General features: G+C 39.4%; 1 protein-coding gene across 1 annotated transcript in view; it reads left to right on the forward strand.

The window, feature by feature from the left end:
- Positions 1–270: 270 nt before the first annotated feature.
- Positions 271–18,972, forward strand: part of SASH1 (SAM and SH3 domain containing 1) — a 189,981-nt gene continuing 171,279 nt past the window's right edge. Inside the window, exon 1 of the mRNA XM_054969939.1 lies at positions 271–602. Coding sequence (XP_054825914.1) covers positions 507–602 — 96 coding nt within the window. The 5' untranslated portion in view covers positions 271–506. The remainder of the gene's footprint in view (positions 603–18,972) is intronic.

The raw sequence follows: 18,972 nt of genomic DNA on the forward strand, positions 1-18,972 counted from the left end.
CCATTCACAGAAAGCGGGGGAGGTTAAGGATGAGCGAGTTGCCGAAAGTTGGGGCGGGAGCCCAGGCTCCTGTTTTGAGGAGCGCAAACTTTCCAAAAGGAGCTTTATCAGCAGATGCTTTTTACATCTGCTGGAAGGGACGGGATTTTCCCAACGAGGCGACCGCTTTTCCTCTGAGCTCCCCCGCGAGAGGAAAAAGTGGTTCCGGCCAGCCTTGCTTGCCACCCTGTTGCTTACGGCTCCGAGCAGGCAAAGTTTGTGCGGGGCATGGCAGGTCCTGGATGCGCCGAGGGCTGAGCGAGGGGAGCAGGAAAAGGGTGGCCGCAGGGCTCCGGAGGTGTCGATGAGGGAAGGCGACGGCGGCATGGTGAAGTGGCCGAGGAAGTGGTCTGGCTTGCAAGGGCTGAGCTGCTGGCCGGTGTCGAGGGCTTGAGGAAAGGTTGCCTTCGGGCAGAGGCTGGCTCCAGTGCGCGGATTCCGTACGTTGAGCTCCGCTTGCTGAGGCAATGGAGGAGGAACAAGCCGCCGGTGCGGAGCCCCAGGGGGACAGCGCCATGCCCGAGAGTTTCTCCAGGCTCTGGACCGATGTCATGGGGATCTTGGTGAGTGCCCTCTAGGAGGAAGCTGGTCGAGGCGGAGGAATGGGGCTGGATGGCTGGAGAGAGATTGCCCTGAAGTGGCGCTCCCTTGGCTGCAGAGCTGATGGCTTTGGCATCTCCTCACCCTCCCTCCCGAGGGCTCAGAAGTATTTCAAAGGACCGGTTTGGCACAAAACTTGTGCAGAAATACTGGAAGTGGCTCTTTTCGCTGTTGTTTTCTTGCAGAGGGATTTCAGTGTGGGTCAGTGGTCGATGTCAGTGGTGAGCCTTCACGACCCCAATTGCTCCTTTTGAACTGCACCTGTTAAAGTTTGTCTGATGGAATCAATATTACAATACTAGATCCTCTGTCACTGTCCTGCTCTTACTTGGTTTGCTTACCTTTGGCATCATTAAGATTTGATTTCCATTTGTTGAGAGGTTTTGAGGAGAAAACAGTGGGGATTTGGTGGGGGCAATAACCATTTTCATTTCAGGGTTGCCTATACTAAGAGTGTGATCATCCTCAGCACCTACCTATGGCCATTAAAACCCAACTTTATGCTCATACTTCCAAACAGCTTTAGCATAGACTTTGTCTGCTTATATTTTAAACATTTTTTAATTTCAGCCACCTTCTCTGGGGTGGAGTGTAAACATGTCACTCTGTATACTTTGCAGCGTAATATAGGATAATTGAGGAGAGACTGTGGGTAATTAAACTTGAGCACTGAATGTAAAAGTTTCAGGTTTGATTGGGGCAAATTTGGTTTAACTCAAAGGAATGTGGATTGACACTCTGGTTTTACAGAGAACTGTAGACTGATTCATCAAGTCTTCATAAGGCACTCAGTTTTGAAGTATGCAGGGCGTTAAATATTTGTAATACTCCTTTCATGTTGCTGGTTCCTCCTCCCTTCCCTGAGGTTCCATAATTCAGCAGCGACAGCAGATCAAAAATGTTTAGCTGCACCATACATGCCCTGAATTTAATTAGTGCAGCACTGTAACTACACCAGTTGCAGATCAGGGGTAGAGCTGGCTAATGGAAAACTTAACTCTTTCATCCATTTTGAAATACCGCTGGACAGAGAATAGTGGGCACAAAATACAAGAATGTAACTTCTGTGATCTAAATATATATTTTATGATATCAGATATACTTTAATTAGATGTTGACTTGCAGATAATTGGGATACAATTCATCCTCGTGACTCCATTCCAGGCTTAATTATGGGCAAAAAACATTCCCAGTTTGATTGAAGATTTTGGAAGGCTAATTTTTTTTAAAGCAGCTTAAGTATTAGGTGGAACTCCCCCCCCCTTTTAAAAAAAGGTGATGGTTATATTGAATTTAGGACTTATACTAGAAAAAGCTAACAGTGACACCGTACTCACTTTGCTGCTGAATTTCTTAGAAAGAAAGAAGTTACTTTATGTCTGTGGTTGGGTTTACTTAATTTTCAACTTCTAGTGATCACAGAACTGCACCTTAGAGACCTTTGGGAATTCTGTTTGCTGAAAGTAGTATGAGGAATGTGAACAATAAGACTTTTTAGTAGTTTAAAAACAATTTTAATAGTAAAGTGAATGATATATTTTTCTATACGACACTATTTTTAATATAATATTCTGGGTGCTGTGCAGAAGTAAAAGAGAAACATGGTAGATGAAAGTCCAGATTTTAACATAATGACTTTTATTAATTGTATTCCTTACATTTAGCATCTTTGGATCATGCATTCTTATGGAGAACTGTGACAAGAGCAATAGAGTACTGTTACTGTTCCATTGATAGAAGCAGGTTAACTTGTGAGCTCACATGAAGTGTACCGTCTGGCACATTTTACTACTGTGTTGAATGGATTATGTGGAATGTGTAGTGAGTCCAAGTTAAACTGGGTGAATTAAATTGATTTAAAAAGGGCATGCTAGCATTAGTCTTTCCAGTTTCATAATGCTGTTGTGGGGGGTAAAATTACCATTGTAGCTGGCAATTCAGTGTGAAATGGTGTGGATGGCTCAGGCATTATAGTGGTGGAACAGCTAAACATCCTTTTTGCAGTGCTTTTAAGACTGAAAAAGGAGTGGTTAAGGAAGTCTTTATCCCTACATCAGTGAGAGCATCTAGGGTGGTATAAAGAATGGTGGGAAAGTGCTCTTCTTCCTTTTCAGCAGACAGTGTGAGTTAAGGGTATTTTAAATTTGACATTTACAACTAGACTAGTATTAAATAAGAACCTTGCACAGGGTCAAGAGACAATATATTTAGTAGAATTCCTGTAGTTCCTTAGGAGATTGTTGTGGATCTTATTCTTAGTTTTGGCTTGTGCAAAATTCTTTAAGGGCTTTTAAAAATAAATTCCTGTGATAGAGACTAATGATAGGATTCAGTTGGAATTAAGTATTGAGCTTGTATTAAGGATATAGGTACCAAGGTACAGATGTAATTTATTTCTGAACTTAGGCTTCTAGTCTGTATTGTCTTTTTAAATATCATAAGTAAAATAGTTAAGCAAATCATGCAATATTAAGACAGCAATCCTTAATAGGTCCACTCAGAATCCAACTCAAGCCTATCCAATGGGCGTTACTCCCAAGAAGTGTCCTTAGGATTGCACTGTTAGTGGCTTCCATGTCCTGAATCTGGAGTAAGGCTGTTTGAATTGTTTAATTTGGGTGGTGTCTGCTGGGTGCTCTAAATTCATTTAATTTTAACATAGGAGCAGAGCAATGTCTAAATGCTTCCCCATCACTCCCATCCTGGCTGAGAGTCCATTTCCCGAAATCTACCAAGTCAAGGGATAGTCATCATTAAGGGTTCTGAAAAGTCCAAATTGTTCTGGAAATGTAGAAAAGCATTATCTTGGGTTGTTATGTTCAGACTGGAATATATTACATGCTTTCTGTTATTATTTCTGATATTTCTATTTATTATTTACACATAATATTTGTGTACCTAAAGTTTTGATATTTGCAGTATTTAGAGCTCAAATTGTTCCTTGAACTTAGGAAGAATAAGTTTGCCTGTTTTTCTGTACTATAGACATAGATAGCAGTCATATTGATGCCACAGGTGGGGACACAGAGATCAATTATGTCAATAACTTTATTTGTATCAACTAATATTTTCAATGCTGGAAGTAAGCTTTTGGTTATATAGGAGATTTCATCATGCTGAATGTTAAAAACAAACATAGATGTTGCTTTGCTGTGTCAGTATTTAACCAGTCCTTACTCTGTCCTTTTGAGTGCAGAGAGAGAAATTTTAAGCAACAAAATATAAGATCATGCATAAGTTATAGTGGTAAAGTTTTCAGTTACACAGAAGAGATATATATCTAAGATTTTGGAAAGTAAATGACACTTTATATGTAAATAATAATACTGATCAAAAACTGTATACGTTCCAATTTGAATGTAACAACCAAGGGTGAAGTTTGTAAATATCTCAGGAATCATTTGGGCTTTTCAGAGCCCTTGTATGGCAGGAAAAAAAGCAAAACTGGGGACCATTCTGCTTAGGGAACCAAGGAGGTTCTAATTGCACAATTTAAAGCAGAGGTTTAGTGATCATATTACAGAGTCTTGAGTTTCTTGAGCTAACAGCTTACAGGAAGCTCTTGCAAGTTAAGAAGAATGTTTTTGTAAGTCTTGTAGAAATATGTTGTGCTAGTGTTTTTAACTAGCTAATGATCTTACATTCCTGTCTCTGTTGAACAATATGGTACTAACCTGCAATATTTGTATCTGATTCCATTCTGATCACATTTTGCAAATGCTCAGTGGTTTCAAGTGTTGTGCAAGTGTTCCTAAACAGCTGATGGTCTCAGAGTCCTGCCCATACTAAACAATATGGTGCTACTCTGAAATATTTTGCACCTGATTCCATTGTGATTATTTTGCTAGTTTCGTTAGAAATTTTTTCTAGAATACATTCATTAGCCAGCTGTTCCTTCTATGTAGCCACCATGCAGCCCAGATCTCTTTATCCAGATCTAACCCTACAAGTCTGGGTCATTAATTAACAGTTCAGATTCTATTTCTTTAACAATTTAACTTCCTCTTCTTTCAGTAAGGTTTTTTAAAATGTGGAATAGTAATAGAGTTGATAATTAGTGGAAGATTATAATCTACTGATTAAAGCTAATTGAGTATGTCAGTCAAAGACGTACATTTATCAGAGCCTGAGAAACATTTCCTTTGGTGCCACTCCTACCACAGCTAAGAAATAGTGACTCTTCTTCCTGCTGTACTTGGATTTGTTGATCTGGAAATGACTGTCATGTTGCTTGTCGTTGCTAATTAACCTCATGAAATATTTCTACACTAGTCATTAGGGTTTAGAATCTCCCTGTTATTAATTAGTCTAGTAGTGTATTTCAGAAACCTCCTGCTATAGTGTTTCAGTAACTACAGTCTGTGGCATTTCTAAGATGCCACACATGCAGCAGAAGGCAGAGGGCAGGGGGAACAGTATGTTAAGTACATGTATTTTTACACAATGTATTAATTTGTAAGCACATGTTTAACTATATGAACATTTACTTTTGTGAAGAATCTGAATTGCATGCCTTGCTGAATTCTTGAATTCATGATTCGAGCAAAAGTTCAGATAAACAGGTTGGGTTCTTACATTACATTATGGTGGTAGAGAGTGCCCTCAAGACATAGCTGACTTATGGTGACCCCTGGTGGGGTTTTCATGGCAAGAGACTAACAGAGGTGGCTTGCCATTGCCTACCTTTGCAACCCTGGTCTTCGTTGGAGGTCTCCCATCCAATTACTAACCCTGCTTAACTTCTGAGAGCTGATGAGATCAGGCTCAACCTGGGCTATCCTGGTCAGGGCACATTACATTATAGCAACATTAAAATTAGAGAATTCCAAATTAGCTTAAAGTAGCTGGTGCAATTGTATGGTATATCCATTACAGCAATAGGGAACCCTAACCACTGGGAAGTAGTCCAACATAATTCATGGGGAAGTTGGACTGCGTAGACAAAACTGAGAGGAATGGGAAGTGCATAAGAACATTGTAATGCTTTCTGTTCCTATTCATTTCAATGTGACTTGCGCCGTAAAACTTTCAAATGATTCACAAAGTACTAAAACATTTAACTGACACCAGTTAGTCTGAATCTTAGGAAGCCAGTACTGAACACATTTTAAGAATTATGAGGGAGTCATGTTTTCATTCTCTTGTTAGAAAGTGGTGGCATGTTTGATATTTTTACCACAAGAGTTTTGGCTTGGAAACAAGAACTATTATTTATTTATTATAAAGTATTTATTAGCCACCATTCCTCCAAAGGTACTCAAGGCACCTTAGCATATAAACTCAAATGTATAAAAAAAACCAGTTAAAATCCAGCCCACGTTTAAAAAGCTGTCCTAAATAAAAGTCTTCAGCGGCCTCCTGAAACTAGAGTCAGGGTGCCAGGTGCACCTCCCTGGGGAGATTGCTCCACAAGTGCGGGACTGCATCCAAAAAAGACCTGTCCCATATACTATCAACCAAGCTCCTTTGGTTGATGGGACAGTCAGGCCTTTCCCTGTGATCTTAACTCCCAGACAGGAATGTATGGGAGAAAATGGTGCTTTACATACCTTGGTCTCAAGCCATTTAGGGTTATACGAGATATAACCAACACCTTGAATTGGGCTTGGGAGCAGATTGGTAGCCATTGTAGTTGCTGTAATATTGGGGTTACATGTTCCTGATACCTGGCCTCGACAAGCAGTCTGGCTGCAGCGTTCTGCACTAGCTGCAGCTTCTTAACTGTCATCAAGGATAGCGCCAAATAAAGTGAATTGCAGTAATCCATTTAAGATGTGACTAAGGCATGGATCATTGTGACTAGATTTGACTGAAACAGGAATGAACACAGCTGATGCACCAGTCAAAGCTGGGTAAATGCACTCCAACCTACTGTAGCCACCTGCCTTTCTAAGGTGACTGCTATGTCAAGCAGTACTCTAAGCTGCAAACATGACTGTTCAAGGGGAGTGTAAGTTAACCCCACCCAAGATAGGAGATCTCATATTGCTGGTCAACCTTTCTCCTAACCCAGAGAACTTCTGCCTTGTCAGAATTAAGTTTCAGCTTGTTTGCCTTCATGCAGCCCATTATGACTCCAAGCACTGATTTAGAACATCAACAGCATCCTTGAAATTAGAATGGAAAAGAAAGGTAGAGTGGGGTATCATCTGCATGTTTGTAACACTGCAGCCCAAACCTCCTGATGTACTTTCCCAGTGGCTTCATGTAAATGGGGATAAAATGGAGCCCTATGGGACTCCATAGGTCAGTGGCCATAAGGTACAACAGGAGTTTCCCAGTACTATCTTCTGAGATCAGTCACCCAGACAGGACTCAAACCATGGTGCTCCTTAGTCCCAGGGCCAAGAGAAGACTCAGAAGGATATCATGGTCGATGATATGGAAGGCTGCTGAGCGATACAGTAGAACTGGCAGGGTCACACTCTTCCTGACTAGTTCTTGGTAGAGACCATCAACCAATACTGTTCCAAATCCTAGCCTGAAGCCAGATTGAAATGGATACAGAAAATTAGTCTCTTCCAAGAGCCCCTGGAACTGAGAAGGAACCACCCACACTAACATCTTGCAAAAAAATGGAAAATTGGAGACTGGCCAAAAGTTCTCTAACACAGTAGGGCTCAGGGACTCCCCCCACCCCTCCCAAACTGGTTGAATTACTCCCTCCTTGAGCATGGGTGGTAGAGTTTCCTTTCTGAAGGAAACGTTTATCACTCCCCTTACCCGGTCAGTCCCCTTCTGGCAGCCTTTATCAGCCAGGAAGAACTAGAGATTTTTCCATAATGGAGATAACATGGCTTTAAAAATTTCCTCAATCTTTTTTTAAGAGAATATACTGTTAATGCAATAAGGGAAACTGAAATTTCAGAATCTTTGTTTTGTTTTTCTTGTCAGTATTTGCAAATCAGGAATGTCATATGATTTTTACATGGGGTAATGAGGTGTATAGAAGAGTGACTATTTAAACTTTAAGAGCAAAACATGTAAAGGAATTGAGTCAACATTTATGTTAAAATGTTAACATAAGTTATGGATCAGTTAAGTCCTATAAACTGAGTGGAAGGTACTCTTGGCAGCAGACCTTTCCTCAGAATCCACCCGCCCCCCCACCCCAAACAAAAAAAAGCCAATATTGGGGCAGGATATTCTCATGAACTAAATGCTACAAGGCTCAGTGATGCTGAGGAGGAAAATAACCCCTTCTCTCTGTTGTGCCAATTAAAAGTTTACCATGCCATCTTCTACCCACAGAAGAAGCTGGGACAGTTTGCCCATTGCAGATGGAAAGATCACATCCACATGTGTATCAGCTGTCAGTGCCCTCTGTACATGCTGTGTTCTCTTTGGATCCCTGTCACTTATTTATTTAAAGCATTTGCATGCTTCCTTTCTTCCCAAAACAGGGTTCCCAAGGCAGTTAACATTAAAATCAAAAACAATTTAATGCAACCATTTAAAACAATTTAAATTTAAAACACATACCCACACAAAACAGGGAGGAGGTCAGTAATAATTATTGGAAGTACCCAAGACAGAACAAGAAAGTCTTCACCTGCTGGTGGAAGACATTCTTCAAGGGCAAACCCATGTAGACTGAATTGCAGTAGTCTAATCTAGATGTTACCAGGGCATGGAGTATAGTGACAAGATCTTTCCTGCCCAGGAAGGGCCTCAAGCTGGCTTACCAGCCGAAGCTGGTGTAAGGCACTCCTGGCAACTATAGCTATTTCTCCATCCAACAAGGGGCCCAGGTCCAGGAGCACACCCAAGCTATGAACCTGCCCCTTAAGGGGAGTGGGATCCCATCTAGAACAGGAAATAACCTATTTTTGGGCTTAGTCCTTCCCCCCATCACTAGTATCTCCATCTTGTTAGGATTAAACTTCAGTTTATTAGTGGTCATCCACTCCAAAAGTGCCTTCAGGCAGCTGTTCACAGTTTCCACAGTTCCGGTAGCCTCAACGCAAGATAGTTGAATGTCATCCATGTATTGGTGATAACTCTGCACAAATCTCTGGATGACCTCTCCCAATATCTTTCTTTACATATATGGGGGACAAGATGGAACCGTGAGGCAGAGGCCAAGGAAGTTAATTCAGTTAATTCAGATTCATTTATTTAAATAAGGTTATATAGAAATCTGTGAGATTTATTGAGATGATTAGTAGTTTATTTAAGTGCACATATATAATTTGCCTCTTCCCAAATAATGATGATTCCTTCTTTGTAGCATTATGATGGCATATATCTTAGTTATAATGTTTGTGTTTGCCATTTTTTTTTCCTGAAAAACAAACTTTCCCAATAAAATTCAATTTTTTAATAAAGAGTCTTGAGGAATGTTGCATTCAGTTGTACAGTGAGGCACTTGCCTGTCACCAGTGGTGAATAAAATGAACACTGCAGGTGGCCACCACAGTGCTGCAATGTATAGACTATAACAGAGCAATCCTAAGCAAACCAGTCTAAGGCTGTTGATTTCAATGAGCTTACACTGGAGTAACTCTGCTTAGGATTGTACTGTAAGAGCTGAACTACAAGTGACAAAAAGCACAGGTTGGACACTTGTCAGCATCCCTCAAGTTTTGATGGGAAATTTAGGCAGCTTGGCAGAATGTTGGACAAGTGACAGTTGAAAAGTCCATTGGACAGCAGTCAGAGAGCGAAGCTGCGAGACCAGGATGCCTACATTTCCCATCAAAATTTGAGGGAAGCTGACAAGTGTCCAACCTGTGCCTTTTGTCACTTGTAGTTCCGCTGTAAAGTCACTCTGTTAGGAGAGTCATAGAGATAGTGAACAGAAAGTATAACAACAGAATAGGAAAGTGAAGGAAGGTAGGCATTGAGAGTAAGGGAGTATGTTAGCTCCTCAGCACTGATTTTCATGGCTGCTCTAATTTTTATGTAGATTCAGATGATACGATGTTTGATACAAGCTTTTCTTTCCATGTCATTTTATATAGCACAAATATCTCTATCAAACATTAGCAATGAAGTTCTGCAGCCGCAGTCTGATATGCTTCTCATGATATCTTTTCTGAATGGCTTCACACTTTCATGTGAGAGAAGAAAGAGGGTAATACTCCAGTAAAAAACTTGCTATTTTTAGATTTTCATCAGATGGCAAAATGTCACCTCTGTTTATTTAAATGAATGACTTTAATAATTTTTGCACACGTCAAAGGGTAGTGAATTAAAATATCTTAAATTGGATGGGGGGAATTAAAAAAAAGATGTAGCTATGGCTTTATTTTACAATCAACATTTTTTGTATTGCTAGATATGGAAATATTTAAGAAACAGTCAAATCCCTTCCTTGTCTCCCTGCTGCCATTCTGCCTGGCCTGAGTGCTTTTCTCTCTTATTTTTCCACTTGACTGCATTTATTCTTTCCATTAGGCTAGAAGCTATAGATATCAATCTAGCCTTGTTAGGCTAGGACTGTCATCATGGTATAAAACGTAGAATGTCAGATTACCAGAGAAATTTACAGTGCCATCCTAAGGAGAATTACATCCTCTGAAGTCTAGTGAAATCAGTGGGCTTATAACAAGGTTAGATTGACTGCCATGCTAACAGTCAAATTTCCATTTTGCTGTAAAGTTCATTGGGAGACCTTGGACCAGTCACTGTCCTATCCTGCATGATGGGGTTGTTGTGAGGTTAAAATGGGGGGGGGGAGGCATATATGCCAACTAGGGCTTTTTGGAGTAAGGTAATAAAATCAAATACATAAAGATGTGAAGATAGAGCATGTTGTAACTTAAATATCAGGGGAAAGGGGTAACAAAGTTGTGACTATTGTAGAATAAAGTATAGACTAAAATAACGCCAAGTGTGAAAAGGTGGGGAATAGAGATGGGCACGAACTGGAAAAAAAAAGAACTGTGTGGTTCGTGGTTCATCACATTTCACAAACCATGAACTTTCACGAACCTACCCCGTTTCACGAACTGGTTTGTGAAAAGGTCACTTCCAGGCCAGCAGAAGGCCACTTCCGGGTCAGCAGAAGGTCTGCAGGAAGTCCATCCCCTGTTGCCTAGGAAACTTATTGATCGGTGACAGTCTGTCTACAGTGACGAACCAAAAAATGAACCAGCCTAACTTTTGTGGCGGTTTGTCAGAAATGGGCTCCGAAGAACCGCCAGTTTGCAAACAATGAACCGCCCTGGTTTGTCATGAACTTTTGGTTCGTATTTCGGTTTGTGCCCATCTCTAGTGGGGAATGATTAATTAATCTTTAAAAATGTGACAAACTTTGTGGATAGCTGCAAATCACATCTTTTGTGCTACTTTAAAGTGGTGGGAAGGTTAATATACCAATAAGATATTTCCTGAGATACATTGTTCAGAATTCAAATGGTTTCCATTTGTTAGAAACATTCTTGTCTTACGAGCACCATCATGGTGTCTGTGTTGTTTGGGATATAGCCAAGAACATGTACTTTAAAAAAAAGTTTCTTGAAGGCTAACCAACAATGAAGCAATATTTGAAATAGAAATGTGTCAAAACACATTTCATTTCAAACTACTTAGGTTTAAATAGCTCATATTTTAAAGTTAAATAGCTCTCTAATATAATGAGCACAAGCTGTACTTCCAAAATATGTGATACTGTGTCCAGATGTGTATATGTGGCTTCACTTTCTTGGATTTGGAGTAGCATATTTTCCTTCATTCTGTTGAGAGTTCCTAAATTAAGAAAGCTCAGTAATTCAATGGAAGTCTTAAAATATGATCTTTTCTCCCATCTGATTGGAAACTGATATATAATCTAACAACATGTTTTTTGTAATATTATTGCTGGATAAAGCTGTTGGAGATAGTGACAGACATTACAGTACTCTCTTTTACTGTGACCACCCAGAAAATACACTTTCAAGTAAGGTGTGGCAAGAAAATAGGATCTGTGTATGATGTTTTGAGAGCCAAGTTAATGGCTTGGGAATATTGTCAATTTAATACTCGCGTTGGTTTTTTTAAAAGCCTTATTACTTGTTTTTAGGTTTGGAACTGCCTGTTTTTAGGTTTGCCACTTCCTTCTTGGTGTTCGTGTGTGATGTGTGTTCATTTTTGGCTTGTAGGTAGGTATTTGAGATCCTTCTATTCAGAAGAATTTATTTATGAAAGTTTACAGGTTGAAGGGATGAAGCTAAAGCAATAAGGAGTGATGTATTATTAAAAGAGAACTTCCCTCAGGTTCTTCAGTCATGATGCGAGTTTAACTTTCTCCTGACTTAGGCCCTTTTCGCACTTACGGTTTAAACCGCCATTTATGAGCATTCGCCCCAATCGCAGTGGCTTCGGCATTGCACCTGTTCATTTCACACTGTCCACTGCAATTTCGATTTGGTGTCTGTGCTTCATTTCAAAACCTCGGTGCAATTTTGGGCTTTCGGGGCCTTGCAATTCATGTCACACTATTTTTTAAAAAATTGAGCATGCGTAGTAACGTTGCAATGTTGGAACCCTTCCCCCCTTTTTGCTGATTGGGCTGTCCCCTGCCCACTGGAGAGGCAATTGGTGGCAGAGTTCTGGGGGAAAACATGCACCACTCTCATTTTTTTTAAATCTAGCCAGGAAAGGGTTAAAATGCTGCCGATTCATCTCCTCCCAGGAAGCAGAGGATTGTTTCCAAAGGGCTGTGCAAAATGCTTGGTTTTTTTCCCCCTCTTTGGCAAAGTCTGAAACATGCCTGGGAGGGAGGGAAAAGCAGCCATTTAATCCTTTCCTGGCGTTTAAAGCCAGGAAGAAAGTGCAGGGACATTACAACATTGCAACCCATTCTTGTCTTTTAAAAAAAAAGAATGTGTGTGCATGCCCTAAGGGAGGAAGGAGAAAGCAGCTATTTAACACTTTCCTTGATTTTAAAGCTAGCAGGGAATTAGCAGCAAGCTTAGGAATCATTCCTGGCTTTTGAAAAAAAATAAAACAGCATGCATACTGGGAGGAAGGAAACCAACGAAGAAGCAGCCTTATGACCCTCACCTTGCTTTACTAAAAAAAATGATGGACAAGGAGTTCAGAGAGCTGAGGAGGGTGGGAGTGGTTAATTCCGCACAAACCAATCAGCTCCCAGGGAAAAGGAGAGGGGGGAAGAGAAGCAAAAAGAGGGCAAAAGTGTTCACATTAGCAAAATGTGGGCCAGCTGCCAGTCGGCAGCGAACTTAAAAAAACATCGGGGTATGTTCGCAGGGGGAAAAATCGGGGATACAGCGGACAAAAAGCGGGACTGCATCCCATGACTGCTTTTAAGTGTAAAAGCCTTGCAAACATGGGATGTGGAACAGGTACAAACGCGCTCTAAAAACCGAGTGCGAAATGTACCTTAGATAACTTTGAATGGCAGGCATACATACAAATACATCCAATGCTGGCTCAGTTGTGAATCTTGCTTGTGCCTCCATACTTGAGGCAGACTACTTTTCCCTTACATTTTTTTAGAAGAAGTGCTATGTAAATGTTTGTGCCTTTTATTAAAAAAGAACAAAACTAATTTGAAAATGTTGGGGATGGTGGTGGTGTTATTGGTGACATTACAGCTGTCAGTTAGTTGCCAGTTGAGAGCCAGCTGCTACTGCAAATGGACAGGTTTCTTTTTTCAGACCTTGGAGAAGAAAGTAACTTTTATATGGAATTTTTTTTAATGAGGCCCACTGCTCTCAAAATGTCACATCAGTTTTTGCTTTTGTGTTATGTAGAACAATAAGTACTGTTATATCACTATGTATTTATTTACTGAATTTTTGTGGAATGGGTTATTCCTCCACCCCTTAAGTCTGTGAATGAGGAAATGTAGAAGTTAATGTCTTCTGAAAGGTTTAATATAATTTTTCTGTGTAATTTTGATTGTTCCTCTCTTCATGGCAACAACATTTCTATGAGCCAAAACACACGTTAAGAAAAACCTAGCTTCAGCACGTGTTCTCTTACCTCAAGGTTTGCTGGGATCTGTAGGCGTCCTGGAAGCTTAAAGTTTAGCATTTACAGAGCAGCAAAAAGGGAAAGGGAAATACAGGCGCCTGTATTTTAAGCTTTAAGCTTCCAGGACGCCTTTAAGCTTCCAGGACGCTTGCAGATCCTTTAAGCTTCCAGGACTTTAAGCTTCCAGGACCCCTACAGATCTTTAAGCTTCCAGGACGCCTACTTTAAGCTTCCAGGACTCCTACAGATCCCGGCAAACCTTGAGGTAAGAGAACACGTGCTGAACCTAGGTTTTTCTTAACGTGTGTTTTGGCTCTATGTGCCAGTTTGTCCTAGAGTTGGAGTTCTAGAATTACAAGTGCCAGCACTGCTGTTTTACAAGGAGGTAGGTGGAACTGCACACCAATTTCCACAACTCTTTGTAGATGAGATAATCTTTGTTAGTTTGATGATTTTACATACAAGCTTATGGACTGCACATGGGTCAATGGGAAACAACTTGGAAATGATCCCACCACCTAAAATCTCCCCCTCAAAGATTCTATAAAACAATAAATGAATATCAATATCATAACAAAACCACTTGTGAAAAAATACAATTAGGATGGGTAAATATGAGTAGACAATAAAGGGGCTTGTGTAGCCCCTTTTTCTTTTCTTCTTGCTTCCTCTCCACATCTTTTCCAGTACTCTCTCCTCAGTCACCTACTCTTCTAATTTTTTTTCTTACCCTCCCCTCTCCCCTTGTCAGCTCTCCCCTTTCATAGCTTTTCCTTTCCTACCTCTTATCTTCCCATTCCTACTTCATAACTTATTTCCTTTTATTGTCTTGTGCCATTTTCGATGCCAGAGGTTTGTGTGTGTGACGTTGCTGTTATAGTTTTTTTTAAAATCTCTGAATTTTTAAAATAATTTTTATTTTATTAATAAGATTAAAAGCGCAAAAAAGGAGCAGAGAAAAGAAAAATTAAAGAAAAAGGGAATAAAAAGAGAGAGAAGAAAAGAGAAAAAGAAACAAAAATTAAAGGAAAAGCAAAGAAAAATAATACACATTTCATTTCCCTCTACAACACCTATTATATCTTTACACGCATTATACTTGTAGTTTTAATACCTCTAAAATTTTCCTTTTCAATACTGCTCCCCTTCTATTTATTTTTCCCAAATTTATCTTCTTAGAAATTAAATCCACAAATCATCAATTCATTTTTTCTCATCTCATGCAGAAAGTCAATAAGGGGTTTCCAATTAACCATGAAAGTAGACAGTGTTTTATCTCTGATCAAAGCTGTTAGTTTAGCTATCTCCTCTAACTCCAATGATTTTCATGATTCACTCAGCCATTGAAGGCAGTGGTTTCCATTTTTGCACATATAAAAGCCTAGCTGCTGTTGGCATATATAGAAACAGAATACAATGTTTATTTTCCAGCTGTTTGTCCCCTAGTCCCAACAAAAAGGCTTCTGGTTTAAACTGTATATTAATCTTCAGAATGTTCTGTATCATCATATGAATTTGTGACCAAATTTTTTTTGCTTTAAGAAAAGTCCACCAAAGATGATAAGTTGTTCCTTCATGTTGCTCACATTTCCAACATTTGCTTTGCATACCTTTACTCATTTTTGCTAATTTGTCAGTAGACATACACCATCTATACATCATTTTGTAAAAAAAAAATTTAGTGTGGAACTCAAAAGTGAATTTAAGTCCCTTTACCCACATTTTCCCACTGGTCCATTTGTATATTATAGTCAAAATTTTTGCCCCATTTTACCATACAGTCCTTCACACATTCTTTTTCCATTTCACATTTCAACAAAAGTATGTACATTTTGGAAATAACATGTTTATAATTTGTACAAAGTTCTTTTTCAAATTCTGTCTTATCATAGTCAAAGCTCCATAATTTTTTATTTGATTTAAACCTTTGTAGCAATTGTACATAGAAGAGCTATTGACATTTATAGCCTTTAGCTATTAGATCTTCCCTTGTCTTCAATTTATAACCTCCTTGTGAGAACTCTAATAATTTTCTATACATCAACCATCTCTGTTTAGTTGTCATTTCACCACTATAAAAAGCTTCCTGTGTTGAAATCCAAAGTGGTGTCTTCTGTGACAGTTTCAAATTCTCAAGATGGCTCTCCTAATATAGGGATTTTTAAAGTCTATGTTGACCTTTCCTTTATCATACCACAAATAAGCATGCCATCCAAATCTCAGGTCATGACCTTCCAAAGTCAAAAGCTTCTCATTTCTCAGAAACATCCATTCATTTATCCACATGAGGCAGCAAAATACATCTTCAAATCTGGTAGACTAAGCCATCTCTTTCCTTTGCATCTTGTAAAATTTTGTATTTAACTCTTGGTTTTTTCCTTTGCTATATAAATGTTGATATATCTTTTTGCCACTGTTTAAATGGTACTTCTGAAGTTAAAACAGGTATTGTCTGGAACAAAAGTGCCATCCTAGGTAAAACATTCATCATAATAACTGATATTCTCCCCAGCAAGGAAGGCTGTACTTTACCCCGTCTGAGAGAAGGCAGAGGGACAGTTGGCTGTTGACCTGTTCTGATGCATTGAACCATTCCATTTGACTACAATTTATTTAAGAGTTTTAAATATTCACTCCAGTGTTCTATCTTGTAAATAAAAATTCTCAGAAGTTCCAAAAGCCTTCTCTCCTTCCTCTCAGTCTCTCCAACGAACACCAACTGTCATTGGTTCAGTATTCCACCTGCTCTCATTGGCTGTTTCTGAGGAGAGGTAGAGTTGAAGCCAGTTCTGTCTATCACATCTGTATTATACAAAGTATTCTTAGGTGCAGTGGCCCAGGTGTATGTTACTCTGCTGAGCCACCTAGTTGTTGACTACTGTCTTCAGTCATCAGCCTAACTAGAACGTATGTTTGTTTTTTTCCCAAACAAGCCAATGTAACATGCTTTTCTGCTAGTAGAGTGAGATATTAAATGCTATTTATTTGAGAAAGCAGGCTACTTAGCCTCATCAACAGGCACTTTGGCAATAATGAAGCAATATGGGCATATAAGATCATAAAGGAAGAGAAATACCAGATTCAGGAGTTGAAAGGCTTATAAACTAGCAAGACATAAAGTTTTTTATTAGCAAGCTGATACCCCTAATTGATATAAACATGAAGCTCTGTTCAGTTTCCAATATGAAGAAGATATGCATCTAAATAATATTTAAATGGATATCCACAGTTTAAAGCTCACAGGAGGGTGATTGTACTTGGTTTAATTAAATGAGCTCAACCCCCCTGATAACTCTGTTATTGCTCCTAAATAAAATAGTCGTTGTGCACAAGCCTCTTTGTGCTTAGCTGCAACAATAAAAAGCCAAGACCTAATACGCCAGAGCTTATTGTGAACAGTTTTTTTATTTAGCAAATTTGTTCAGCTACGAAATTATGTACTATAATAACTGCTGTTACAGGGTTCCTGAAGTGAAGCACATTTTCAGTGGTTCAGTTCACTGACTGGGTTATTGTGGTAGTGATAAAAGAAGCATCATTAAAGCTCTTTTTAGATATTATACCCACCTCTACTGGAAGTTTGGCAACCCTTGCATAGCTGGAGTGCACATTACCTGCAATGTTCCTGATGCATGCAGTCATCATGTTGCCTGAAGAGGGAAACGTGTTTTGCATGCACGTACAGCTTCAGTATGCACAAACCAGAACCAAAAATACAGTGGTCAGCTGACATGTACTGAAGCAGTACACTCATGTAAAATATGCATGCTCCCTTGTTCAGACAGTATTGTAATTGCATGTATAGGGAACATCGTGAGTAGTACATGCTCCCAGTATTGCAATTGCAGGATCCTGATACATGTAGACATAACATCTGAATAGGGCTCATATTCTGCAGAGGTATTCAGTATCATTCTTCTCTGTTGAATTTGGGGGTAGTGAAGGAGTTGTGGTCATGATGGCACTACTCCTAACATCTGCACAGACACTATAATATTTGCACAGAGCTTATATGTGTAGATCCAGTTTGTGTCATCTGTACTTTTAATTCACAGATCACATGAGTTATGTTTACATGTGAATATAATAAATAATGTGTAAATTGTTTGTACAGTATTATATAAATATGTGTGCATCTTCTAAGAGTAGTATTAGTAAAGTGGAAACATGTCAACTCTTTACTGGACTTATTATCATCTAATAAGTCTAGTATGTGTAACGAGACAGGCACAAAAAAGCCTGTTATTGATCAATGGCTCATGCCCCCTCCTCTGTTGTTCTTCTTCTTCAGTTATCTCAACCTTCAGTAAAACAAATATGATTGAAATTGTCATATAATAAGCATCTAAACAAATCTCAGAGAAGCTGCTTTTGTCCACTTTTTATTAGGGATACACTAAATGTGATCATTACATGTGTAAGGCCTTTAAAAGCCATTAAATTGTTAACTGATTTACTAATCATAGGTAGAATTTCTGGAATATACTGTACTGTATCTCTTGTAATGCCAGAAATGTTTAACCTTTTTGACCCTATAAGCTGAAAAGCTAAACAGAATGTCATTGTTTATATCCTTTAGCCAGTGACACTCAGTACTGTAGCAGTAAGGATTTCCGCAGGAACCCTTTCTGGAAATGGGTGGAGTGCATCTAGTGATACAGAGTTCTAGTCTGTTCTGCTCTTTCTATTCTGTTTTTAAAAAAAACTATGTGATGTGGGTTATAGGAGTAAAAGGAAGCTAAGACTTTTGCCTCTCATGGAGATAGATCAAGATGGATAGCCATGTTAGTCTGTCTGTAGCAGTAGAAAAGAGCGTCCAGTAGCACCTCTAAGTCTAAGAAGATTTGTGGTAAGGTATGAGCTTTGACTCACGAAAGCTCATACCTACCACAAATTTTGTTAGACTTATAGGTGCCACAGGACTCTTGCTCTTTTCTACTTTTGCCTCTGAAAGTGTGTGAGACTAATGTGGAATACATTTATTATTAAATTTAAAAAAAAAGTGTGTGAGAGTGGCAGTGTTATAATTTTATTAAAACATTTATATCTCATCTTATCACCACAACAATAATCACTCTGTGAGGTGGGTGGGGCTGAGAGAGCTCTGAGAGAGCTGTGACTGACCCGGAGTCACCCAGCTGGCTTCAAGTGGAGGAATGGGGAATCAAACCTGCTTCTCCAGATTGGAGTCCTGCCGCTCTTAACCACGACATCAAACTGGCTCTTAAACTGTAAGAGCGTGGAGCAGGGGGTCACTGGGAGTGTGTGTATGTGGGGGGGGGGGGTCGTTGTAAATTTCCTGTGTTGTGCAGGGGGTTGGACTAGATGACCCTGGAAGTCCCTTCCAACTCTATGATTCAAAGAGCAAAGAGAATCTCTGAAGTATGCAACAAAATTAATTGAAAATCA

Source organism: Eublepharis macularius, chromosome 1 (genome assembly GCF_028583425.1).
Source record: "Eublepharis macularius isolate TG4126 chromosome 1, MPM_Emac_v1.0, whole genome shotgun sequence".
In the NCBI taxonomy this organism is placed as follows: Eukaryota; Metazoa; Chordata; class Lepidosauria; order Squamata; family Eublepharidae; genus Eublepharis; species Eublepharis macularius.